This window comes from Grammomys surdaster, unplaced genomic scaffold (assembly GCF_004785775.1).
Source record: "Grammomys surdaster isolate TR1022 unplaced genomic scaffold, NIH_TR_1.0 210, whole genome shotgun sequence".
In the NCBI taxonomy this organism is placed as follows: Eukaryota; Metazoa; Chordata; class Mammalia; order Rodentia; family Muridae; genus Grammomys; species Grammomys surdaster.
Genome location: NW_021604655.1, coordinates 2,464,801 through 2,491,237, shown reverse-complemented (window position 1 = coordinate 2,491,237; position 26,437 = coordinate 2,464,801). Strand labels below are relative to the sequence as shown.

The window sequence follows — 26,437 nt, the reverse complement described above, 5'->3', positions numbered from 1 at the left end:
GGTTGTGAGCCACCATGTGGGTACTGGGAACTTAATCCAGGTCCTCTGGAAGAGTAGTTGTCACTCTTAATCACAGAGCAATTTCTCTACCCCTTAACCCCAACACATATCCCACTTAAGACAGATTCTCTGTGTAGACCTGGCTAGCCTTTAACTGGCTATTAAACTTAGGATGATGACTTTGAACTTAGGGCCTTTTAAAAAGTTGTGTGGGTGTGTTTTATGTGTCTGTCTGTCTGGATATGGGCACATGTGCTGTGGTGCATGTGGAAGGGGAAAGACAAGTTTCCTGGATTTGGTTCTCTCCTTTGTTTATACGTAGGTTCCTGGAATCACTGGGCTTTTGCTCAGCAAGCACCTTTACCCTATTTGCTGTCTCATAACCTTGAACTTCACATTCTTCTGCCTCTACTTCCTGAGTGCCAAAATCATAGGCTTGTGATACCCTGCTTGGTTTTATTTTGTGCTGGGAAAACAACTCAGGACTTAGTGCTTGCTTGGCAGGCAAATACTCTGTCAACTGATAAGCTGCATTATCAGACCCTGACTTAGTTCTTTAAGGTGAATGATGTATCTGTTGATACTTTCAATATATTCTTTGGTTTTTAAAGTCAGGGTTTCTCTGTGTAGCCTTGGCTGTCCTGGAACTCACTCTATAGGCCTATCTGGCCTCAAACTCAGATTAGACTGCCTCTGCCTCCCAAATGCTGGCATGTGCTACCACTCTCTGGCTTACTATTTTCTTAAAGTAGTAAAGGAAGTTGAATTCTTTTTTTTGTTTGTTTGTTTTTCTGAGATCAGAATTCATGTAGCCAAGACTGATGGTGAACTTCCTGTGCTCTTTGTGTAGTGAAGGTGACCTTGATCCTGATCCTTTTGCTTTTATCAAGTGCAAATGGTGCCATGCCTGACTGAAAAAATGTTTTAATATTTCATTATTGCTGACTTTTAATTTCTTTTAGTTTTTATTTGTTATTACTATTTTTAGTAGTAGTAGTAGTATTTTTTGAAACAGTTTCACTATGTAGCTGGCCTGGAGTGGGGTATATAGACCAGAGTGGTCTGGAACTCACAGAGATATGCCTGTCCCTGTTTCCCAAACTCTAGGATTAAAGGTGTGTGCCACCACACACTTTTTTTTTTAAATTTGAATAATAAAAGTAATCTTGTTCTGGGAACTGATAGCTATATGTATGATAATAAGAGCCAAAATACAGTTAGTAAGATAAAATTTATTCTTGCCAATAAATTAGAAAAGTTTTAGGTCAAAATGAGTGACTTATGGTAGTCAATATCATTTATTGATATCCTGTTATGTGGTTTAGCACTTTGCCAAAATTATAAGACTAGATCAGAATGTGCATGGTGGCACTGCCATTAATCCCAGCATTTAGGGAGCAGAGCCGGGCTACATAATTGGAACCTATCTCAAAAATATCTTTTCTCAAAGAAAATTACACTGTGTAAGTGAACAAATAACAAATCGGTATTTATTACATATATTTTATACATCTCTTTGCACATGAAAATTGGAAGAGATTATAAAATAAAATATTAACAATATAGGAACTGTTCACTGAAGACAATTGAGTTAGAAAGTGAGCATGTAGCTGGGTGTGGTAGCATGCACCTTTAGTCCTAGCACTGAGAAGCAGAAGCAGGCGAATCTCTATCTCTGAGTTTGAGGCCAGGCTGTTCTGTAGAGCTAGTTTCAGGATAGTCAGGGCTATGTAGAGACCTTGCCTCAAAAAGCCAAAAATAAATATTTTAAAAATGAGCATGTAAAATTAACCCTTTTGACACAGAGACCAAAAGTTTGTTATCAAAAGAAAAAAAAAATACCAGCTGAATGTGGTAGTGTACCCCTTTAATCCCAGTATACAGTAAGAGATAGGTAGATCTTTGAGTTCAAAACCAACCACATCTATCTACAGTGGAAATCCCAGAACAGCCAGGGTTACATAGTGAGTTCCTATTTCAAAACAACTGGTGAGGGTCGGGGAAAGTGCTCTGATTCAGTCTAGATTACCAAGGCTCAGAATTATAACAATAAATAGATGGTTTTAAATGGGTTTTTGTAAATTAACATATCTGGAGTTTTAGAAAGAACAAAGAATAAAATGTAGAGTGAGGTTTTTTTTTCCTTTTTGATAGGAGTGTGTGTGTCACAAACTGGCCTAGAACTTGATTAGTAGACCCCACTCCCCTCAAACTCACAAATTCTTCTACCTCTGACTCAGAAATGCTGGAGTTAAAGGTATATACCACCACACCCTGCTAGGTTGGATTTCCATCCTGTGTGCATACAAATACATTTTTTTAAATGTTTTTTATTTTATTTATGTATTTAGTTAGTTTTGGTTTTTGGTTTTTTTGGTTTTTGTTTTTTTCGAAACAGGGTTTCTCTGTGTAGCCCTGGCTCTCCTGGAACTCACTCTGTAGACCAGGCTAGCCTTGAACTCAGAAATCCGCCTGCCTCTGCCTCCCAAGTGCTGGGATTAAAGGGGTGCGCCACCACTGCCCGGCTCAGGTGACCTTTCTTAACCCTCAAGTATATAAACTGTCTGGGGCTCTGAATAAAGTTGGCTATTGCGTGAGACTTTAGTCTACCTCATTTATTGGCTCCCTTCTCTCAGGTCCCACAGCCTCTAGTGCAGTGATATGGGTGATTTTGTTAGAAAGCAGAAACCAGCAGGTTAGGAGTGTGCTACTTTTCCTACGCCTTTATTTGGACGTAACAGAATCCTACCTACCTTCAGGTTTGTAGGTCTAGGTTTAGGTTATGGTGCCAAAGCAAGTTCCATCAGCCACACTGAGTCTTCTGCTTGCTGCCTCAGCCTACACTGGCAGCTGGGCTGTTTGGTGCTGACGTGCACAGGCTCTTTTCCAGACAGATCTTAGGGTAGAGGTCAGCAAACTCCTTAAAGCCCAGACAGGAAATATTTGAGCTTTCTAAGTTACTTGGCCCCATTTAGCTGCTCAACTCTGGCAATTCTGTACAAAACAAGCCACCGGTGATACAGACCATGCGGGCATAGCTGTCTTCCCGAACAGCACTATCACTCTACACCATAGTTTTCCAGTGACATGAAAGATCTTTCTGTTTCATAGACCTGAGGATTGAACACAGGTCTTTCATATACCCGACAGATGGTTTCTCATTGAGCTACAGCCACAGACTCTTTTGGACAGGTTTTAGATATGTAGCTATGGAAATCCAAGCTCCAAAAAAAATTTTGCTTTTGCATAGCAAACATTTTCCATACTTAACTGTCTTCCTAGCCCCTCTTCCCCTGTTTTCGGTTTGGTCTCATACTCACAGATCAGTTTGACACATCCCCCGCTAAGTCTTTGAGGTTGGTGTAGCCACACCATCCCTCAGAAGCATAAATTTATTTATTTAATTTTATATGTATCAGTGATTTCCCTGTATGAATGTATGTGTGTGTGTATATATTTATATACATATATATACACATACACATACATATACATACATGTATACCTCACGCATGCCTGGTGTTAAAGGAGGTCAGTCAGAATAGGGCATCAGAATCAGATTCCCTGAGCTGGAGCTGGAGTCAAAGATGGGTGGGTGCTGGGAACCGAAACCAGTTCTCTTACTGCTGAGCCATTGTTTCTCAAGTCCCCAGAAATATTTTGTTTTTGTTATTGTTTGTTGTTGTTTTAATTTGTTTTTGTTTTTGAGGCAAAGTTTCTCTGTATAACAACCTTGGATATGAGTTCAATTCCCAGTAACCACATGTTGGCTCACAACCATCTGTAATGGGGTCCAGTGATGCCCTCTTCTGGTGTGTCTGAAAACAGCTACAGTATACCCATATTTTTAAAAATAAGTGTTATGTTAGTTGGGTGTAGTAACAGGCCTGTAATCGCAGCTGCTCAGGAGACTGAAGCTGCTCGGACTACAGACCAAGTTCAAAGCCAATCTGGACAATTTACTGGGATTCTATCTAAAAGACTGCCGTATACAAACCCTCAGCTCAATACTTAGCACTCTCTTAGTTAGAGTTCTACTGCTGTGAACAGATACTGTGACTAAGACAACTCTTATGAGGACATTTAATTGAGGCTGGCTTATAGGTTCAGAGGTTCAGTTCATTGTCATCAAGGCAGGAACATGGCAGCATTCAGGCAGGCATGGTGCAAGGGAAGCTGAGAGTTCTACATCTTCATCTGAAGGCTGCTAGCAGGATACTGGCTCCCAGGCAGCTAGGACAAGGGTATTAAAGCCCATACTCACAAGGCCACACTTGTTCCAACAAGGCCACACCTTACAACAGTGTCACTCCCTGGCCAAGCATATACAAACCATCACAAACACTGAAGGGAAAAAAACAGAAACATGCTGAATTATGATGTATGATTTAATTTAAATTTATAAATTTGAGAGAACTTAAAACCTTCTCCATCTTGCTAGCTGGCCTTTCTCTGTCCAGTTTTGCTTTTTCTTTCATTAGATACATGAATGCATTATAACTGTAACTCGGTCAGCACCGGCTGCAGAGATTTGTGATCATCATTACCATTCTTAAAAATGAGCCTGGGTGATGGCTCAGTAGAGCAGGCGTTTATTGTCATGCCTTGTAACCCGAGTTGTATGCCTTGGGACTCACTGGCAGGAGAGAACCATCTCCTGAAAGTCATACCCTGACCTCTACACACTGTGGCATGCCTTTGCCTATAAACACACATGCAAATGGAATAAATAAAATTCTTAAAAATGGCTTGTATTGTAGGAGCAACAACAATATTGGTATCGACAGCATCTCCTTAGTTTGCAGCAGAGGACAAAGGTTCATCTGCCGGGGCATAAAAAGAGTCTTGTCACAGCAAAGGATGTACCAGAACCCATAAAAGAAGAAGCTCCAGTGCCAGCTCCCATTCAGATCGCAGAGCCTCTTGCAGCTGAGGGGCCCCCATTACCACCTCCCAATGAAGAGGTGCCACCTCCGCTCCCACCCGAGGAACCCCAGGTAATCGTTTCATGTTTGTTCAGTCATCTAAGTTTTGCCTGATTTGTTTTTGAACTTTTGTCATGAATGGATGTATATTTTCATGTGCTCAGGTACCTGTAAAATTCTACTTTTGTAGTAACCAGATGTCAGTTTATCAGGTTTAGCAAAGGAATTGTGGGAAGGTTGACTGAAAGTGAAGCATTAAGATACTCTTGAACGGAGTGTCTCAGCACGAAAGAGAAATGTCCACGTGTGTTGATGCTCACAGCACAGAGCCGTCATTTATCTTCAGCTTATAGGGTCAGTTGTCCAGACACGGCCACCGATGATGGCGACTCTGGACAGATTAGCTAATCACTCTCTACTATTTTATTATCATTATTTTACTATTCTCATCTGGAGAATGGGTATATTCATTTATCGTAGCCATCTTACAGCATTGAAAGCATTAAAAATGACCGTCTTTGTCACATTGAACGTGGTGACTGAAGCATGGAAAGTTCCCACATGAGTGGAATGTTGTTCTCACAACTTTACTGAACTATAACTAGATAGTAGTCCACTAGTGAACAGTGATGGGGGCACGGAGGTTCTCCACTGCTCAGTAGGTTGAAAGTACTAGACGTGTGGATTCACTTCCTGCTGGGGAAATGGTTGTCCTACCATCCACAGTAACTCTGTAGATCGGGATTTGTGTTTTGTCTCAATATAGATAGCTGTTCTCAGTCAGCCTGAGTTGAAGAGATTCTGGACTCAATTGATTTGGTTGCTGTTTTATGACTTAGAAAGGTTTGTATTTCTCATATTTAGTCAGAAGACCCAGAAGAGGATGCTAGGTTAAAACAGTTGCAGGCTGCAGCGGCACATTGGCAACAGCACCAGCAGCATCGGGTCGGCTTCCAGTATCAGGGAATAATGCAGAGGCATACTCAGTTACAGCAGATCCTACAGCAGTACCAGCAAGTTATCCAGCACTCACCACACATACAGGTAAGTGTTTCCAAGATAAGGAAGCAGGAAGTGTTCCCAAGGATGCATCAAGGATTTGTTGCTCCTAAAGGAGATATGAGTGTGAAAACTAACGATAAAGAAGTATTGACAAGGAGCTGTTTGAAAGGGCACTAGAGTGACGGCATGTATCCAGGGCACTGGGAAGGGCGGGGTGGTAATGGAATGTCTTGAAGAAGGAGGGTTAGATAGAATGGGTCTCTTAGAGTACAGTTGCTAAGAGATTTAAGACCTACGGGTTGTTTCCATATAGCTACAAGTTAATCTGATATGTCTGAAAACCACTATAGTAACAGATAACTCACCAAGAAGGCCAAGGCAGTCATCACACGCACACCCACACGCACACGCACACATATACACCTAAGCAGTATAAGTGATAGCGTGTCAGTATAGCATAAGTGATTGACTTAGGTGTTTGTCTTACATGTTTAAGGTATAATTTCTTTGTCTATGTTATAGTAATGGATTTCCCTTTTTTGGTTCTTCCAGACAGAGGTTTCGTGTTTTAGCTCTAGATGTCCTGGAGTTCCAGCTTTAAGCTGAGCTGACCTTGAACTCAGGTTGTCTGCTTGTATGTCTCAAGCAGTAGGTGTGACAGTGTGCACCTCACATTGAAACCTGTTCACTGCTGAGATAGCTGTCTGCCTTAGGGTGTGCTTGCTTTCTCCAAATGTGATGTTGTTTAGCTCTAGGGAAGAAAAATGATCATCACTGAAAGGGTCTAGCAGTTTTATCTTTCCCCTTGGAAATTTTTTTTAATTTCCAAAATTTCATGTAGTCTTGATTTAGTAATGTAAGTTAGAACTAATCCTTACATTGATGTCTTGAAAGAGTATTTGTCCTTTATTTGTAGACCATGTCTTTTGATGTGCAGCTGCGACATTATGAGATGCAGCAGCAGCAGTTTCAACATCTCTATCAAGAATGGGAGCGAGAGTTTCAGCTGTGGGAGGAGCAGCTCCATTCCTATCCTCATAAAGATCAGCTTCAGGAGTATGAGAAGCAGTGGAAAACATGGCAGGGACATATGAAAGCCACTCAGACCTATCTCCAAGAGAAAGTCAACTCATTTCAGACTGTGAAGAACCAGTACATGGGGAGCATGTCAATGCCACCTCCATTTGTCCCATATTCTCAGATGCCTCCACCTCTGCCAACAATGCCTCCTCCAGTATTACCTCCATCATTGCCACCACCAGTGATGCCCCCTGCCCTACCTACCACTATACCACCGCCTGGCATGCCTCCGCCTGTGATGCCACCTTCTCTACCAACCTCTGTTCCCCCACCAGGAATGCCTCCATCTCTTTCTTCAGCAGGACCACCTCCAGTTCTCCCCCCACCTTCCCTCTCTTCAGCAGGGCCACCACCAGTCCTCCCCCCACCATCTTTGCCTGGGGCACCACCCGTCCTGCCCCTCCCACCATTATCTTCAGCCACGCCTCCCCCAGGAATACCTCCCCCTGGAGTTCCACAAGGGATGCCTCCTCAGTTAACAGCCCCAGTTCTACCAGCCTCTGGTTCTCAGAACTCACAGGTTCCAGAAAAACCTAGACAAGCACTGCTTCCCACACCTGTGTCTTTTGGTTCAACCCCACCTTCACCGTATCACCCTCCACCTCAGTCAGAACAAGTGAATTCCAAACCTCTGAGCAAGGCGTTCTCATCTGAGCAAGGACTGGGCGAATCTTCTGCTCTGTCTCAGTCCATCATGGCAGCTAAGGACACAGCAGTGAAGTCAGGCGGACTGCTTGCAGACCCTCCTAAGGGCAGTTTCTTGGAAGGTCCGAGAGGTCCAAGGTAGGTCAGTGCTCTTACTGTGGTTAATTTATTTATATAAGCTGTAGTGGAATCCAAAGATTATACAGTCTTTGTGTTTCCTTTGTACTTTTATGTATATACTCATGACTTTACAGTTAAAATGTTAATATTATTTGCTAATTCAACCTGACATGACTTAGAAAAGATTGCATATTTCTATTTCTTTAATGTAACTACTTTTATCTTATCTAGCTATAATAGTCTAGAATGAATGTATTTTAGAGTAATCTCACCACTTTTTACTGACTTTACAGTTTTAGAAACAATATTTTAAGCCAACTATAATGGCACGCTCTGTAATCCCAGCACTTGGGAAGTAGAGGCAGGAGGGAATTAGGATTTCAAGAATTATCCTGGGTTATATGTTAAATCAAGCCCAGGCTGGGTCTGGGATATATGACATACTGCCTTATAAAACAAAAAGGATAAGACAGAGACAGAAAGAATGGGAATAATACTTTTAAACTTACCTGTTTTCCTTTTTGTTTGACAAATAATTGAATTAGCAAGTATCATTTGCTAGATTAGTATAAGGGTAATTAGGACCTTTTAGAAAATCATTTGTTCTACAGATACCACGTGTCTTAGTTAGGGTTTTACTGCTGTAAACACACACCATGACCAAGGCAACTCTTATAAAGATAACATTTAGTTGGGGCTGGCTTACAAGTTCAGAAGTTCAGTCCATTATCATCAAGGCAGGAACATGGCAGCATCCAGCCAGGCATGGCGCAAGAATAGCTGAGAGTTCTACATCTTCATCTGAATGCTGCTAGAATACTGGCTCCCAGGTAGCTAGGACTAGGGTCTTAAACCCATTCCCACAATGACACACCTATTCCAACAAGGCCACACCTCTCAACAGTGCTACTCCCTGGGCCAAGCATATACAAACCATCACACCAAGTTCCTGCTTTTACTCAAAATAGTCAATGGAAGAAAAGTTACAAAATCCCTGCCACCCTTCCACCTGCGCCACCCTTCCACTTTTGCATACTTTATATTTTCCTTAGGGAGATGTCTGTCTTTTCTTTAAACCATATAGTTAGTTAGTTAGTTAGTTTAGTTAGTTAGTTAGTTAGAAAAAAAAAAATAGTGGTCGCTGTTTTGTTTTCCTTAAAAAAGCATTAAATTTAGCAAGGAATGGTGTTGTATGCCTGCAAACCTAGTATTCAAGAGGCTAAGCCATGAGCTTGGGAAAAGTTCCTGCTACTGTGTGTAATGACCTGAGTTCTGTCTCTAAAACCCACATGATGGGCAGAGAGAACTGTCTCCTGACAGTTGTCCTCTGACCACCATATGGGCCAAGGAGGATGTGCGCCCACATACATACAGAATGTAATAACAACAAAAAGCAGTGCATCATATGCCTGGGCTACATACACAGTAAGGCAAGCTTGGTCTGCATATCAAGTCTCTCTCAAACTAAATGTGCTAAATTCATGTTTGCAAAGCCTAGAGTCTTAATTTTCTCTTAGGGTGAACATAAATGTCAAGTTTTCTATGAAATATTTTGTTTTGTTTTGAGGCAAGGTCTTGCTAAGTAACTCTGACTGGCCTGGAACTTGCTATGTAGACCAGGCTAGTTTTGATCTATCTGCCTCTGCTTCCCCAGTTCTGGGATAAAAGGTGTCCACCATCACATCTAGCTGGAAAAATATTTTAATAGGCTTCTTTTTCCTGGTCAGAAATTACAGTAGAAAAAAAATTATACACACACAATTTAGTTCTATCATTGGGAGATTTAAAATATCATATACAGGATTATACTGAAAGTTTTATAGTGCATTGAGGTGATTTTAAATTTAAGCCTTTAATATTTAATACCTGGCCTTTATAAAGCCCTGGGTCTGAACCCTGGCACCACATTAACTGAGTAGGGTAGTACATGCTTGTTTTCCCAGCGTTTAGGAAGTAGAGGTAGGAGGATTGGAAGCTCAAGCCTAGTCCTTGGCTTTAGAGTAAGTTTGAAGACAGCCTGGACTATTGGAGACCCTGTCTCTAAAGGGAAAAAAATGTATCTTGTGTTTGTTCCCGAATTTAAAGTTTTGAGACTAACATGTGTCAAAACTCCATTTAAAATTGAAGTTCAGAAAAAATTAAATGTAATTAATATGAATTCCTCTATGTATTCTGAAGCCATGTTAGAACCTTTATATCCATGTTTACCTTGGGGGGTCCTGTAAGTAACCCGTGGTACTGGGTAAGTTATTTCACATCACCATCTACGAACTGGAGTGGAGATGATAGCTAACTTGCTAGGTCGGGGTTCCGTGACTGGGACCTAGAGCTGAGGCACTACCCAAAGCAAACTTGTTTAAGCACTGTGTGGAATGCCGACATTCAGATTCGTGCTGTCGTGACTACATTTCTGCTGTTTGTTCATTTCCAGTATAGCTCATCCTGCTGATTTGAACTCATGTCTGTCTCTTGGATCAAGCTTTGCATTTTAGCAACTGATTATCAGAGACATGTATTCTTAACACCTCATAAAACCTGTTTCCAGCTCCCGTGGTCTCTCTCCTATGGTTTTCCTTTTTTGACTACCAAATATAGGACCTATTTTAAGTTCTTCCCTCAACGGTACAATTAATAATCATAATGCTAAAGAATTTTAGGAATTATCTATTGTAGTCCCTCTCTGGCAGCCCATGCTCATGTTGTAGTTTAGCTTGCTGTGGTAGGTCTTGTCTACATCACCGTGGTATATAACTCACCTCTCAGTGATTTCATGACTGTAAAGAGGTAAAGGATGCTGGAACTTGGGCTGACTATAAGTGAATTACCGGGGTCAATGAGAAGGTGTTTGGTGGTAAAGGTAATTGCCAGAGTGTGATCCCAGAACCTAAATACTGATGGGCACAGGTTGTCCTTGACCTCAGCGTGGATGCTGTGACTTGCATGTGCCTGCACACATATACACAAACACAAATCAATGATAAAATGTATAAAAATCTTAAAAAAATTGTCCTAGACACTTGTTGTAATCAAGATGAGGTTGGAGTCCCAGCCTTCTGATCCACTTTTAAGATCACTGTATTTTTTATGGCAAGAGGTTGACGGGCTGAGCTTGAGTATTGGCATGTAAATAAAGAAGCATTGGCTTTTAAAACGCTTGAGTGTTTTAGAAAAAGGTTTTTAATTTAAACATTAAATCTAATTATATTTCTATAATGTCTATCTTCTAGATCTGCCTCTGTGGAGCAACACAGAGTTGGCTATTGTATTCTTTTCGACAGAGCATTATTGCAGATTCTAAAAACTGTTCTTTTATTTCACTGACTTAACTTACCTATTCTTTCTGCCAGCCATATAAACTCAAGTTCTTTCCACATTCTTAATGGTTCTGGCTTTTCCCTGCTTCTTTCTTAGGAGCTGGTGGTTTGTCGGTCTCCTTCACAATGAACACGTACTCGGGCCTTAGAATCATGGGCCTGTTTACAACCTAATTCTACATATTGTAAATACATACTTTTAAAGATTTACTCTATTTGTCTATTTATTTATTTACTTGTTTATATTTATATGCATATTAACATGCATACAGGTGCCCAAGAACACCAGAAGAAAGCACTGGATCTTCTAAAGCTGGAGTTATAGGTATCAGGTATCTGTTAGCCACCTGATATATGTGCCGAGAATCAAACTCTGGTCCTATCAACTGCAACTTTTTTTTTCTTTTTTCAATTAGTTTGATTTGTTGGTGTCATTTCTTGACAGAGATACAGGCTGACCTGGAACTCATTGTGTAGAGCTCCTAGAGTAGTTGCAAACTCTTAATCCTCCTGCTTCGGCCTCCACAGTGTTAAGGTGGTAGGCATGCATCACCATGCTGCAACCTGGATAAGGTCGCGTTTTTAGCCCTAAAATTGAATTCTGCTTGTGCTGTCTTTCACCAGCATTAGTTTGACTCATTTCCGTTTCTGCCCATCTTCTTCCTTTACTCACACATTCTTATGTTTCGTTTTGTTTTGCAAGACAAGGTTTCTTTGTCTAACCCTGGCTATCATGGAACTTGCTTTGTAAACCAGGCTGGCCCCAAACTCAAGAGTTCTGCATGCTTCTGCCTCTGAATGGTGGGATTAAAGTTGTGGGCCACCTGGCCCAGCCTACTCATTTGACTCTTAAAGAGACAGGTTAGTGAGCGTTACTCAGAAACATCTTTTTTCTCCTATATAACTGAACTTAAAACAAAACCAACAAGAAGCTGATTACTCAAGGAGATTGAGTTAGAACAGTCTACACATTTCAGGTTCTGTTATGAGTGCATAAGGGATCTGTAAGCCACACTGGAAAAAAAAATGTTCTAAAACAAAACTGATAGAAAGACAAGAATTGTGAATGGAGCTAAACTGATTTACTAAAACCACAGCAGTAGAATATTTGTATGTTCTATAAATGCATTAAAGAATTGCAGAAGATTGAGGTGGCTTTCTAAACTCTGAATTCAGGTTTCTCAGTTGACTGACAAAAGCATCTCACAGTGTATTATATTGTTGAACACGAGGTTGTGTGTGTGCGTGTGTGTGTGTGTGTGCACGCGCGCACGTGCGGGTGTGTTCATTGGTTCTTGTAGATGAAGTATCCTTGTACTTGTCAGCTCTCACATAAGTGAATTTGAGTTTCCCAGAACTTATATTTTTCAATAATGAAACTTTGTCTTGATAGTAAAATGTAGAAAAGTACCAGGTTTTTTTTTTTTTTTTTTTGGTTTTTCGAGACAGGGTTTCTCTGTATAGCCCGGGCTGTCCTGGAACTCACTCTGTAGACCAGGCTGGCCTCGAACTCAGAAATCCGCCTGCCTCTGCCTCCCGAGTGCTGGGATTAAAGGCGTGCGCCACCACCGCCCGGCTATACCAGGTTATTATATACAGCACTATGAATTTTCATGAAGACACACTCATCCATGTCATCACCACTCAGATCAAGAAATAAAAATTACTGGTGTTTAAGTAGTCTTCCTCAGTGGGCTAAAGAGATAGCTCAGGAGTTAAAGGCATTTGTTGCTCTTGCAGAGGACCTAGGTTCGATTCCCAAAACTCATGGTGGTTTGCAAACATCCTTAACTCCAGTTCCAGGTGATCCAATACCCACTTCTGACTTCTGTGAGCAGGAAGCGTGCACATGGCATATAAACATATGTGCAGGCAAAGCAAACATAAAAGGAATAAATTGAAGGTTTAAAAAAGTCCTCCTTATCCTCCTTAGTCATTTTCCCCACCCAAAGATGACCACTATGCTGTCTTTTATACCATGGGTTGCCTATTTTTTGAGCTTTATTATTAATGGGATCGTATTTTACACATTCTTGAATATGCTGTATTTCGCTTTATATTATAATATGAGATCGTGTCATGTATAACATTCTCATCTCTGGGGAATAAACCATTAATATGATTTTTATCATAACCTGTTTATTCTAATATTATCAGTTATGATTAAAAATGTTGAAATGTCTAGTGTATCTGTTTATTTTATGTGTATGAATATGCACTCGTTGCAGCCTGCTGTGTAGGTCAGAGGACAACTTGTGGGAACTGTTTCTCTCTCCTTCTACTACCATAGGGATCCCAGGGATGGCACCTAGGCCCTGAGGCTTGGCAGCAAGTGCTTTTACCCACTGAGCCGTCTCATTGGCCTGCAATATGTCCTCTGGTGCTGAATATAACTTGACTTGCCTGAATGCATGCATATGCTTTTGTTCAGATATTTTGTATGAGTTGCTACAGTCATACTCTATGTTCATTTTGAGCTTGTCATTTTCACTTGACTGTTGCTGTCAGATTCATCCCATGCTTTGCAAGTGTTGGAGTAGTTTGTTCTTTCTTGTTTCCACGCAGTTTGTCTGTGTGGATATATCACAGTTTACTTAGGTGGTTGCAGTTGTTTGGCCGTAGGGTCTGGTCTGCACATGTTCTACCCTGTTACATATTGTTAGATGGGTTTCAGAAAAGTGGTTTTAAGTTATCCTTTAAACAGTATTATTTCAGAGTTTTTTGTTTTGTTTTATTATTTTTTAACCTCTCTATCAACTCTTAGTTTTGTTAAACTTAACAAAATGTTAGCTGCCTTGGATGGTTAATGTTATGATAAAAGTTGGAAATTTGTATTTTTTGATACTAGTAAAGTTATACTGCTTTCCATTTCATCATCACTGAGTTAAATTTCCTCCTGTATGAAATGCTAATTCAAGGTTTTTTTTTTATTAGACTATTCTTCTATTTCTTACTGATATATAGAAATTTTTCTTTGTATTCTAGGAACCAGTTCTTAGTCTATTATATGTATTACAGGTTTCTCAGTCTGTAGCACTTACTTACTTTAACCCACGGTTATAGAAGAAACGGTGTCATTGTTGACTAGGTTCAGGGGACCCCTTTTAGTTTAAATTTTACAAAAGAATTTAAAAGGATGGTGAAAAACAATTTTGAAGTTTTAATAAGTGGTTTTTAAGAGTAAATTTACTTTGTATCAAATAATTTGACACATAAAATCATAAAGGATAATTGTCATTGTATCCTTTTAGAGAATCAAGACGGTCCAAATTCTTGCCCCAAAATATGCATTAAAAATCTTTCCTGTTTAATGACTAAGAGCAGTGCTGCATGCCTTCTATTGATAAGAATGTATTGCTATTTAAAGGAAGGGGTTGGGCCGGAGAAATGGCTCAGCAATAAGAGTAGTGGCTGCTGTTCCAGAGGACCCAGGTTCAATTACAGCACCCACACTGGCAGCTCACAGCTGACCTAGAGATTAAGCATTCTCTTTGACATGCATGAAAACAAAATACCCATACATAATAAATAAATAGAATTTATTGTTTGCCTATTGGTTCTTGAGCTGAAGATTCATGGTTGGCAGATTCACTTACATGATGAATTGGATTTTACTTTTAGAGCCCGGAATTCTGGCCTCTTTGCACATATCTTTTTGATTCTGATAATTTTTTTAAAAAAATATTTTGTGTGTTGGGGTGTTGTGCTTATATGTATGTCTGTGTCCCATGTGCGTGCCTGGTGTTGGTAGAGACCAGAAGAGGTTGTTAGACTTACTGTAACTAGAGTTACAGATGGTTGTGAGCCACATAAGTACTGGCAATCTAAGGCAGGTCCTCTGGAAGAGCAGTCAGTGCTCTTAACTACCGAGCCATCTCTCTAACTCCCAAGCTGTAGTGAATCTGAAGCAGCTTTATCTGTCAGCTTTCTTCCCTGTATTACTACAGTCAGGAAATGGAAGTTTTGAGTTTACATTGTGCTTAATGAAGCCTCATAGCAGTGTGATATTTTGGGTAATTCTAAGGTGATAATGTTTTCTTTTGTCTTTGTTTCATTCTGTCCGATGATTCTTTTTATGTTGTAATTGTATCTTTATTTTGGTCCTTTAAAGCATAATTAAGAAAAATTAATGTTATGTGTAATCAAATCTAGGATAAGGAAATTATGGAGTGTTTCAGGATATAGGGGGAAATCACTAAAATCTCACTTTCTGTAAGTTTAAGAAAGAATTTGGGCTGGTGAGATAGCTCAGCGGTTAATAGCACTGACTGCTCTTCTAGAGGTCATGAGTTCAAATCCCAGCAACCACATGGTGGCTCACAACCATCTGCAATGAGATCTGATGCCCTCATGGGTGTCTGGAGACAGCTACAGTGTACTTACATATAATTAATAAATAAAAATAAATAAGTAAAGGTGTGTGCCACCACTGTAGGGCTGAGCATGTCAACATTTAAAAAAAAAAAAAAGAATTCAATGAATCCAAATGGTAGTTGCAAGATAATATACACGTTACTCTATTTTTTATTACATGTATTGTGTCTGTGTGTGGGAATGGAGATTACAGAACGTGTGGAAATTGGGTCTTTCTTTCCATTGCGTGAGACCTGAGTATAGCACGCAGGCTTAATGGCAAGCGCAGTTGCCTGTCTCACTGGCCCTTTTCTGTTTTTTAAAACTTAAAAATTTTGTTTGTTTATGTTAGGCCTATAAGGATAACTGTTAATGAAATATGTTTTTATATATAACTAGAGGTATTAAGAAATTTCCTAAAACTAAAGTTGTACATGAAGAAACACTAAGGTTTAATAATACCCCTTTATTTTGGTCCATTTTTATTTATAATGTCTGTATGTTTTGCCTGGATGTATTTGTACTACATGGTGCCTGGTGCTTTGTATTTGCAGGAAGGGATTGAGTGAAGGTCTCTCTGTGTAGCCCTGGCTGGCTTCGAACTCAGTGATCACTTTGCCTGTGTCTTTCAAGTGCTAGGATTAATGGCATGTGATGTCAGACCTGCTATGCCTGGTGCTCTCAGAGTTCAGAAGATGTTTCAGATCTAGAACTAGAGTTCTGGGTGGTTATGAGCCACTGAGTGTGTTCCATTAACTGATCCCAGGGCCTTTCCTAAAGCAACAAGTTCTCTTAACCACTGAGTCACCTCTCTAGCCCAGTGGTTCTCAGCCTTCCTAATGCCTTAACCACTTAATACACTTCACTGTATTGTGGTGACCTCCAGCCATAAAATTATTCCATTGCTACTTCATAACTATAATTTTGCTACTGTTATGAATTATAATGTAAATATATGATATACAGGATATCGAAAGGGGTTGTGACCCACAGGTTGAAAGCCACTGCTGAAGTTCTTGTGGCTACACTATTGTTATTTGCTCACGGTTTGCTTGTGAGCAAATATGCTCGGCCAAGCAGCCCTAATTAAACTCAGTGGTAGCCAAACACAGATATGAAGGAAGAGGTAATTGTTGGAAAGACAGGGTTCATTGGAAGCAGCTGGTGCAAAAGAAGGTAATGGAAGGTACATGTGGTCAAAATACTTAATATATACATATTTGAAAAAAATTTTTCTTAAGTTGTAAGTTCTTTAAAAAGATGCGTGTCCCATTGTTGGTAATCTCCCAGGCATCTAGTAGTTGAGCAGAGTTTCCTAACTGAGTTTAGCAAACAGGTATTTGGTTTGGTTTTTTAAAGATTTATTTATGTGAGTGTACTGTTACTGTCTTCAGACATGCTAGAAGGTGGCACTGGATCCCATTATAGATAATTGTGAGCCCCCATGTAGTTGCTGGGAATTGAACTCAGGACCTCTGAAAGAGCAATCAGTGTTCCTAACCATTGAACCATCTCTCCAGCCCTAGCAAACAGGCTTTATCAGTGCTGTCTCAGTACAATGTTCAGCACTTTCGACTGTTTTCATTGCCACCAACTTGTTCTCCTGAATGTCACACAAACCACTCTGAAATGTATGCCCAGTCCAATTTAGGGTGGTGTGCCATCTCCTGGTGAATAAATTTATAAGATGATAATCTCCAGCACAGAATGGTTGGCTCTTCCTGCTCTAGGTGGCAGGTTTTCCCTGGGCTGGGCTTTGTCTGCCTCAGCCTTGGTTCTTCCAGGCCTGGATCATAAGGCCTTTCCATTCCAAGGCCACTAACCACAGGCGTGAGTGGCTTGTTGCACCTTTTATTTGGGGAAGCTAGATAAACACTTTAACTCCTTCCTATCTTTCCTCCACATCTCAGATACTGAGGAATCCTGACCGTTTTGGATTCTGCAGGCAGCCAGTCACATTTTTATTTTATCTTCTCCTGCTGCCAGCACAGCTCTTCTGAAAATTGCTGCTTCTAATTTTTTGTTGTTGTTGTCCTTTGTCTTACAGAATTTACAAACAAGGGGCAAGGATATAACGAAGTTGGCAGAGTATTTCTCTGGCATATAGAGGCTTTTGTTGAACCTCAACAACTCCACAACCTAGATTGGTGGACTATGCTTGTATATATAATCCCCACACTAGGGAGATAGAGGCAGGAGGATCAACAGTTATCTTTGGGTACATAAGGAGTTTAAGGCCAGCCTGGACTAGAGACTTTGTCTATAAAGACAGAGCAAAACAAATTTTTAGAAATACCTCAAACCTAAGATTCTGGTCTACTACCTTCTCTTTATTGTGTGTTTATATATATATGTTCTACTTTCTTGTGATAGGTTTGTAAAGTATCAGCCAGGTAGGCTGACTTCATTATCAGATTCTTTTCCATATGTTTCTGATTGCACTTGTTCCTAGGGAGATTTTTATACCTAGCATGATACCTAGACAACCAAAAGCACTTAATCCTTTCCCCGAAAAGAAGTCTTTGGTGTAGTGTTGGCAGCATTCCATATCAATGTTGGCCACCATTCCATATTCCTTTATTCTCAGCAGGCACCTCAACTGAGCCGGAATTGTTGTTGTTGTTGTTGGCCCACAGAGAGAGAGTCAAGGCCTCTGTATTGTTGTTGTTGTTGTTGTTGTTGTTATTTGTATATATGTGCGTGCCAGAAGAAGATTCCTTGGAACTGGAATTAAAGGTGCCAGTGAGCTACCTGACACGGGTACTGGGAACTGGTTCTGGTCCTCCTCTGCAAGAGCAGCTGTCACTCTTAAATGCTAAGCCATCTTCCAAGCTTATTTTGTTATATTTTGTGGGTGTGTCTTAGATGGTGTGTGATGCATATGTGAATGTACATGTGTGAGCTAGAAATGGACATTGGGTGTCTTTCTTTCATAATCTATGTTTACTGAGGCCAGGTCTCTGGCTGAGGCTGGCTAATCTGGCTAAGTTAGCTAGCCAGTCAATTTGTCCCAGTGACCCCTGACTCCATCTCCTGTACACAAGTAAACTGCCATAGTCACTCGTCATTGTTTGTTTGGTTTTATGTGTATGACTGTTTGCCTACATTTATTTATGTGGACCTCATGCTTGCCTGTTACCTGCACAGGTCAGAAGAAGCTATCAGATCCTGGGACTGGAGTTATGGGTAGTTGTGAACCACCGTGTGGGTGCTGGAACCTGAACCCATGCCCTCTGCAAGAGCAAGTCCTAAAACTGAGCCATAGCCCCAGCTCTCCATCCAGTCTGTATGTGGTCCTGGAGCTCTGGGCTCCAGCCTTCACCCGTGCACCCCAAGCCTTTTTTCCACTGAGCCACCTCTGCAGCCTGCCCTTTAATTGCCAGGCATGGAAGTAATGAGGGCTGTCCTGAAGAATCTCCTGCACCTCAGACATACTCTTTACCTCATGTGGTTCAGTGTCCTCCCAGAAGTTAGGATTAGCGGAATGTGGTGGTACACACCTGTAATCCTAGAATTTATACTGACACAGGAGGGTCTTGGGTTCTAGGCCAGCTCTGACTACATGGTAGGAGCCTGTTCCAGACGGGATCAGCTACTCTCAGCACAATACCTTCCATTTTGTTGATTTAGAACCTCAAAGTTGTAATCTCAGCTTCTGTTTCTTAAGGTTACTGTTGGTTCCCTGCTAGAAAAGTAGTTCCTCCCTTTTAAACCAAGACCTTTTTACACTAGCAAAGCCCAAAGTGACAGAGGTTGAGAGTTAAATATTTTGCTGAAATTACTTTTATAGTCCATCATTGGTTTCCCAGACAGTGAAACAAAAACCCTTCATTAAAGGCATGAAAAGTGCTGACTGCTCCATAGTCACCTAAACTATAAACTTTGCCATCATCCAAATGCTTCCTTTTCTGTACTTCCTTTGTTCCCACTGGCTACAAAATGTTGTCAGTTCTAACTTACTTTGCATCATTATGATGCTGTTATTCATTTACCCAAATTATTGATCTTGAGTTCTATTGGCCTGCTGGGGCTGCTTAGTGAGGCTCTGTCTCAAACAAATAAGATCAATTACTCTGGAAACTTTCCTCCTCTTCATTAGTTTTTAAAAACTAGTCTTTGAAAAGTTGGACTGTATTAAGTGACTTTGAAGCAGTTATGAAGTAACTCTAAACTCTGTATTAACCAGTTGAATTAATTAATCAACCTTACAGAGATCTAAAGGCAGAAGTCTAACAGTTTAGAAATGTATTCTCTCAGGATTTATACAGTGACTTAGGGACTTGGGTTCTTTACTGCTTGCTTCACCAGCCCTTCGTGCATTGCCCTTACTTACATAGTGCAGTGTAGTTGTTTGAAGCAGCATTAAAAAGAATTGTGAAGAGAAAGCCCTAATATTTACAAGGACAACCCAGAAGGATTTGTCAGTTATTTTCAGTTCTTTTGCTAGAGCTTGGTGCAAGTTGTAGCTCTAAGAGAGGTTGAAGAAGAGTCTAGAGTCTACATTAAGACTGTAGTGGGAAGGCTGGATTCCAGTTGGAAAGGGAGTGAGTTTGGAGATGGTCAGTTAGTACCTGCCATATAAGGCAAACAAGCAAGTTCTTTTGGAGACTGACAGTTGCCTGCCTCGTTGCCTTTATCCTTAGCATGCTTTCTTTCTATGCATCCTTTTCTGTTCCCCTCTGCTTCGGCCACACTAAACTATTTGCATTTCCAAGCACAATATGTGCTTCTCTGCCCTTTTCTCTTTCATATTGCTTTCTTAGTCTGAGGTACCCTTGCCATACTATTTCTGTCATCACTAACACCCAGACATCTCAGATGCTGCCCTTCATGTCTCAGCGAAGCATCTGTGCTCTATAAACCCTTTCCAGGCAGGACTCCTCTCACCTGGGTGGGGCTGACTATTCTCTGCCTGTTGTCTCTTCACCTATTGACACTTTACTAACATGGGTTTTTTTTTGACTGTTGATTCTGAAGGCCCCAACAACATTTTCTTATGTCCTATATGTAGCATACTGTCTATTGGAAGGAACATTTCTTTAATTAGTGAGTGGTCCACAGCAAACAAATTTCTGTTCAGACTGAAAAATTTCAGAGAAAACTAGTATGTGTATGTGTGTGTGTGTGTATGTGCGTGTGTGCGTGTGTGTGTGTGAGACAGAGAGGTGTGTACATGTGTGTATGACATGTATGTACATGTGTGTATGACATTAATAAAGATTTTAGTGCTGGCTCCCACAATATTTACAATTATGTTGTACTTTCCTGTTAATTGTTCTATACTTGGTTTTTAGTTATAATTTAACTCTAAAAGTACTCATGGTTATGGTGGTATTATTATTATTTTTCTATTAAAAAATAATGAACTATTCCATTTACCCAGGCACAATACTTATCATTGTTTTTAACATTTCAGTAGGTCCGTCTTGCTGGAGATTGGTTGAGGTATGTTAGATAATGCTGACGTGATTTCTACACCTAGACCTGAAGTCTTCCAAGCACTGCTGCCTTAACATTCGATTTTTGATAGGTGACATGGGATCTGCTAATGACTGAGAGTCTCTGTTAAAAACAAAGTCTAAGGCAAGAGTGCCTTAATCTTACGTGGAGATTTTTCTTTTCCTGCTTAACTGTCTTGAGTAATATCTTTTGTTTTACTTGTAGATTTGATGGTCCTCGAAGATTTGAGGATTTAGGGTCAAGGTGTGAAGGACCGAGACCCAAAGGGCCTCGTTTTGAAGGAAATCGCCCCGATGGGCCAAGACCCAGATATGAAAGTCACCCAGCAGAGGGCACTAAAAGCAAATGGGGAACAATCCCCCGGGGCCCAGCATCTCAATTTTATATAACTCCTAATACATCCCTAAGTCCTCGACAGAGTGGACCACAGTGGAAAGGCCCCAAAGCAACTGTCGGACAGCAGCAGCAGCAGCAGCCTAAGCCGCAGCCTAAGTCACAAGCAGAGCCTCTTTCAGGAAACAAAGAGCCATTAGCAGACACAAGTAGTAACCAGCAGAAGAATTTAAAAATTCAATCAGCTGCATTTTCCATTTCTGCAGATGTCAAGGATACCAAGGCGGCTCAGTCAAATGAGAATCTAAGCGACTCTCAACAAGAGCCACCTAAAAGCCAAGTCTCGGAAGGGCCCATAGAGCCCTCTAATTGGAACCAGAATTCTCAAAGTATGGAGACTGAAATGGACAAAGCCCAAGGTGTTACTCACCCTGTATCCCTTGCAAGTAAACCTGTACCTACTCAATCTACTTTCCCCTCAAAAGTAGGGAGCATGGAGGGAGGAGCCTCAGTAGCAGCAGCAGCATTGACTGCAGATGATTTCAAACCTTTGGGTGTTGGTTTGTCCCACCCAGAAAACCACCAAGAAAAAGATCTTTCTCAGTCAGACAGCAGAGAAAATAGATTAGAAGGCAATAAAAGCAGCAGCTCATCTTACAGAGGTCCTGGGCAAAACCGAATGGAAGATTCACGGGATAAAGGACTAGTAAACAGAGGTCGTGGCCAGACAATTAATCGAGGTCCAGGTCTGGTCAAGCAAGAAGATTTCCATGATAAAATGATGGGTAGAAGAGAAGACAGTCGTGAGAAAATGCACAGAGGAGAAGGCAGCCGGGACAGGGTGTTTGTGAGGCCAGGAAGCAGTAGGGAAAAAATACCAGGTGGCCTACAAGACAGCCAGGACAGTAGAGCCAACAGCCGAGAAAGGGGACCACCTCGCAGGGCTGGCAGTCAGGAGAGAGGCCCTCCCCGAAGGGCTGGAAGTAGAGAGCGAGTACCCCCTCAAAGACCTGGGAGCAGGGAGAGGGGACCACCTCGGGGGCCAGGTAGTCGAGAAAGGGGATTAGGAAGGCCAGATTTCGGTCATGATAGAGTTCCATTCAGACTAGAACCAGGAGATGGTGGAGACAAAATGTATCCTTATCACCGAGATGAACCTTCTAGGGTTTCGTGGAACCATGGAGAAGAGAGAGGACATGAAGAGTTCCCATTAGATGGTAGAAATGCTCCAATTGAGCGAGAAAGACTGGATGACTGGGATAGGAAGAGATACTGGAGAGAGTGTGAACGTGACTATCCAGATGATACACTAGATTCATACAGCAGAGAGGACAGGTTCTCAGCACCACCATCTCGGTCTCATGATGGAGACAGGCGAGGCCCTTGGTGGGATGATTGGGAAAGAGATCAGGATATGGATGAGGGTTATAGTAGGGAAATGGACAGGGACTTAGACAGAGATGTGGATCGCATTAGAAGGCCCGTGGATATATATGATAGAAACGTGGAGAACGAGTGGGACAGAGATTATGGGAGACCACTGGATGAACAAGAATCACAGTTTCGTGAACGGGATATTCCATCTCTTCCACCTTTACCACCCCTCCCACCTCTTCCACCTTTGGATAGATATCGGGATGATAGATGGAGAGAAGAAAGAAATCGAGACCATGGCTATGACCGAGATTTCCGTGAGAGGGGTGAGTTGAGGATTCGAGAGTATCCAGAAAGAGGAGATACATGGCGGGAAAAGCGAGATTATGTTCCTGACAGAATGGACTGGGAAAGAGAACGGTTGTCAGACAGATGGTACCCATCTGATGTGGATAGACATTCCCCCATGGCGGAACACATGCCATCCTCACACCATTCCTCTGAAATGACGGGGTCCGATGCAAACTTAGACTCTGACCCAGGCCTTGGAGGGGTAATGGTTCTCAGTCAGAGGCAGCACGAAATCATTTTGAAAGCTGCACAAGAATTGAAAATGCTTCGGTAAGTTCACTCCTTAAGATCGTTTCTTTAAGTTGAAACAGATTTTCATACTGCTCTTTTTAAAATGAAGTGCCTTTTTTGGTTTTGTTTGTTTGCTTGTTTGGTTGGTTGGTTGGTTGGTTTTTCAAGACAAGGTTTCTCCGTGTAGCCATGCATGTCTTAGAACTCGTTCTGTAGGCCAGGCTGACCTCAAACTCAAGAAATCCTCCTGCCTCTGCCACTCAAGTGCTGGGATTAAAGGCGTGTGCCACCACTGCCCAACTGAATGAAGTGTTTTAATGGAATCTTTTAACCCTGTTTCTTATCATACTTTGAATTCGTATTTCTGGTTATTCAGTGCTGTTTTGGGGGTTAGGATGGGTATTTGGAAACTGTTAATTATTCACATATGTCCTAGGGTGTGCAAATTGATTGCTGTTCTTGGCCGTTGTAGATGTGTTTCTGGCATGTCTTGAGTGTGCATGTCTCAAGTGTTAAAACTCAACATTTCAGGACCCTGAGTTTCATGGGACTTTGCATCTTGAGCCTTTGTTGTTCTCAGTAGGCAGCTCCTGTGCTTTGGCATTGGATCTGATAGGCTGCACAGTCCCTCCTGTGTGATGGAATGGTGGAAGGTGCTTTATTTTCTCTGCCGGAGTTATGAACGGTTACCTGGGAGCGTCTTGAGATTTTTCTGACTACTGATACTTTGTTTTGGGAATGTTCATCTTTGGTTTTAACTGGAAGCAGATTTTTCTTTATATTTTCATTGTGAAGTTGGATTTTTTTTTTAAACCTACAATCAACTGTGTGGGCATTATGTAATGTTTCTCATATAGCTACAGTAGTAAGGCTTGTTTATTTATTTATTTTTCCAAACAGGTTTTTGAGAAAAATAAATGGTTAATTTTTTGATAGATTCTAATGTGTTTGCTTCGTCTGTCAATTCTGGTCTATATTTGTGGGTTATAGTATTTGAATTTGTAACTTAAACATTAGTACTAGAAAAAATGTGACTGCAAAGCATAACTGTAGGTAAGAATGAAAGTCTGGAAGTTCCCGGGGCAAAACAGTCTCTTCCGTCTGTAGTCTGAGGTGGTCCTCACTCCTATTTTCTAGATTACTCACGAGCATGATATGAGGCTTGCTGCAGAGTGTTTAGCTACTTGCTTCTAAATTGTAGGCACTTTTAATTCACATAACTGTCCGGGTACTGCACTGATCCTCTCATCTTAACCTTGTCTGTCCAAAGGCTTGCAAAGAAAAATAGTATCACCCCCATTTCACAATAACACTAAGACTTGCTAAAATCCACTTGGTTATTAAATGCAGACCCAGAATTTGAACTCTGTCTGACTCTGAAATCTATGTTTTTATGGAGAACATAAAACTGATTGGTGATTGGTTGCTAAACTGCCAGTTTCTTTCCCTTCCTTACTTAAAATTACATTTTCATTTGTTGTTTTGCATAGAATTGCTGGATGAAACCCTGTGCTGCACGTTCATCCTTTTTTCCTTCAACCCTTCCTAGGCAACAAAACCTAACCAAAATATGTGAGCTAATGAATAATAATTATCATAGAGCATCTGTTATCTATGCCTTTATAAAGACAAGGAATACGATAAGCAGTATTTACACGAGCCAGTAACAACCCTTATGTACTTTGTGTCCTTTTGGGTCACAATATTGTATATAAAGAGATATTGTAACATTCTGGAGAAGTTGTAGTGGATATTGTAAATGTAGAAGGTAGGAATTATAAGAAAAAGTAAAAGGATGTTAGCTAGGGATTAAAATAAAGGAGTATATGATTAATCTTTAGAAATACAGAATATTATTTTTAAGAATATAGACCTGTGTGTGTTCTCAGCATCTAAAGCAAATAGTAAACTAACATGCATTCAAGAGTCAGACAAGTGGGGCTGGAGAGATGGCTTAGTGGTTAAGAGACTGACTGTCCTTTCAGAGGACTCAGGTTTGTATATATACTCAGCACTGGCTTGGTAGCTCTGTATAAACTGTCTCTACAACTGTCTGTATCACCAGTTCCAAGAGGATCCACTGCCCTCTTCTGGCTTCCATTGGCACTGCATGCAGATGGTACACATACATGCAGGCAAAACATACACAAAATAAAAATAATGTAAAAAATTTCAAAACAGGGTTTCTTTGTGTAGCCTGGCTGTCCTGGAACTTAAAGATCCATCTGTCTCTGCCTCCCAAGTGCTGGGATTAAAAGTGTGCACCTCCACAGCTAGGCATGAGACTTTTTTTCTTTGAAAATTTTTTTTCTAAAAAGAGGCAGCGAAGTTAACAAAAATGAATGGCAGTGCGTCAGTAGGAAGTCTGGGGTGTGGTGAGGATTGTGATGGCCTGCCTCATCTAGCATGCTCAGCCAGGGCTCCTGTGGACTTGGCTGAATGTAGGTGTAATATTAGTAAACGCTGTAAAAACTCAATTTCTATGTGAAAGATTTCCTTTATAAATAATGACAGCTAATTCAAGTTTTAAAAACTGATACGAGAGGTAGGTATAGTGGGACATACCTTGTAATACAAGTACTTGGCAAGTGGTAGCAAGTGAGTGGTAAGTTCAAAGCTACTTAGCCAGTTTGAGCTCAGCCCAGGTACCTGAAACTGTTCCACCCCATCTCCCAAACAAAACAAGCCTCCTGCAAAAGCCTTCTTAGACTGTATTTTACACAGAGTCCAGTTTGTAATTTGTGGCATATTGAAAAAATATTAGCAAGAAAAAATGTGGGATTTCCTAAAAGAGAAACATGATAGGTAGATAACATACTATGAAGGCAGGTTGTAGAGTCAGTTGTTGAAGATCATTGATCATTCATGATTATAGGTCTTAGATGGTTGGTGGTTAGCTGTGTAAAGCAAGAGAATGTTACCATAACTGAGGTACCGTATGGGCTCTGCATAGAGTTTTAGTCTTTAGGTGTTTTTCTTTCTTGTATTTTTTTTAAATTTGGTTTTAATCATAGTTGTTTGGGATGATGTAAACATGCTTTAAGTACAAAGACAATTTCATTTGTTTACAGAGAACAGAAAGAGCAGCTTCAAAAGTTGAAAGACTTTGGGTCTGAGCCACAGATGGCTGACCATCTACCACCCCCAGACTCAAGACTACAGAATCCATCAAGACCTGGGATATATCCGGTATGGGAAAATGTGTGCTCAGAAAATGAAATGGTTTTTTACTGTGTATGTTTATATGAT

At 40.8% G+C, this 26,437-nt stretch overlaps 1 protein-coding gene across 5 annotated transcripts in view; it reads left to right on the top strand.

Moving 5' to 3' along the window:
* The window catches only part of Ylpm1 (YLP motif containing 1), a 70,462-nt gene that overhangs the window by 8,726 nt on the left and 35,299 nt on the right, over positions 1 to 26,437 (top strand). For 4 of the 5 annotated variants that reach the window (XM_028771820.1, XM_028771821.1, XM_028771823.1 and 1 more), the window contains exons 2-6: positions 4,761 to 4,997; positions 5,790 to 5,969; positions 6,844 to 7,790; positions 21,104 to 23,227; positions 26,260 to 26,377. In XM_028771820.1, coding sequence (XP_028627653.1) covers positions 4,761 to 4,997; positions 5,790 to 5,969; positions 6,844 to 7,790; positions 21,104 to 23,227; positions 26,260 to 26,377 — 3,606 coding nt within the window. The remainder of the gene's footprint in view (positions 1 to 4,760; positions 4,998 to 5,789; positions 5,970 to 6,843; positions 7,791 to 21,103; positions 23,228 to 26,259; positions 26,378 to 26,437) is intronic. The other variant, XM_028771824.1, reaches the window with a different exon arrangement.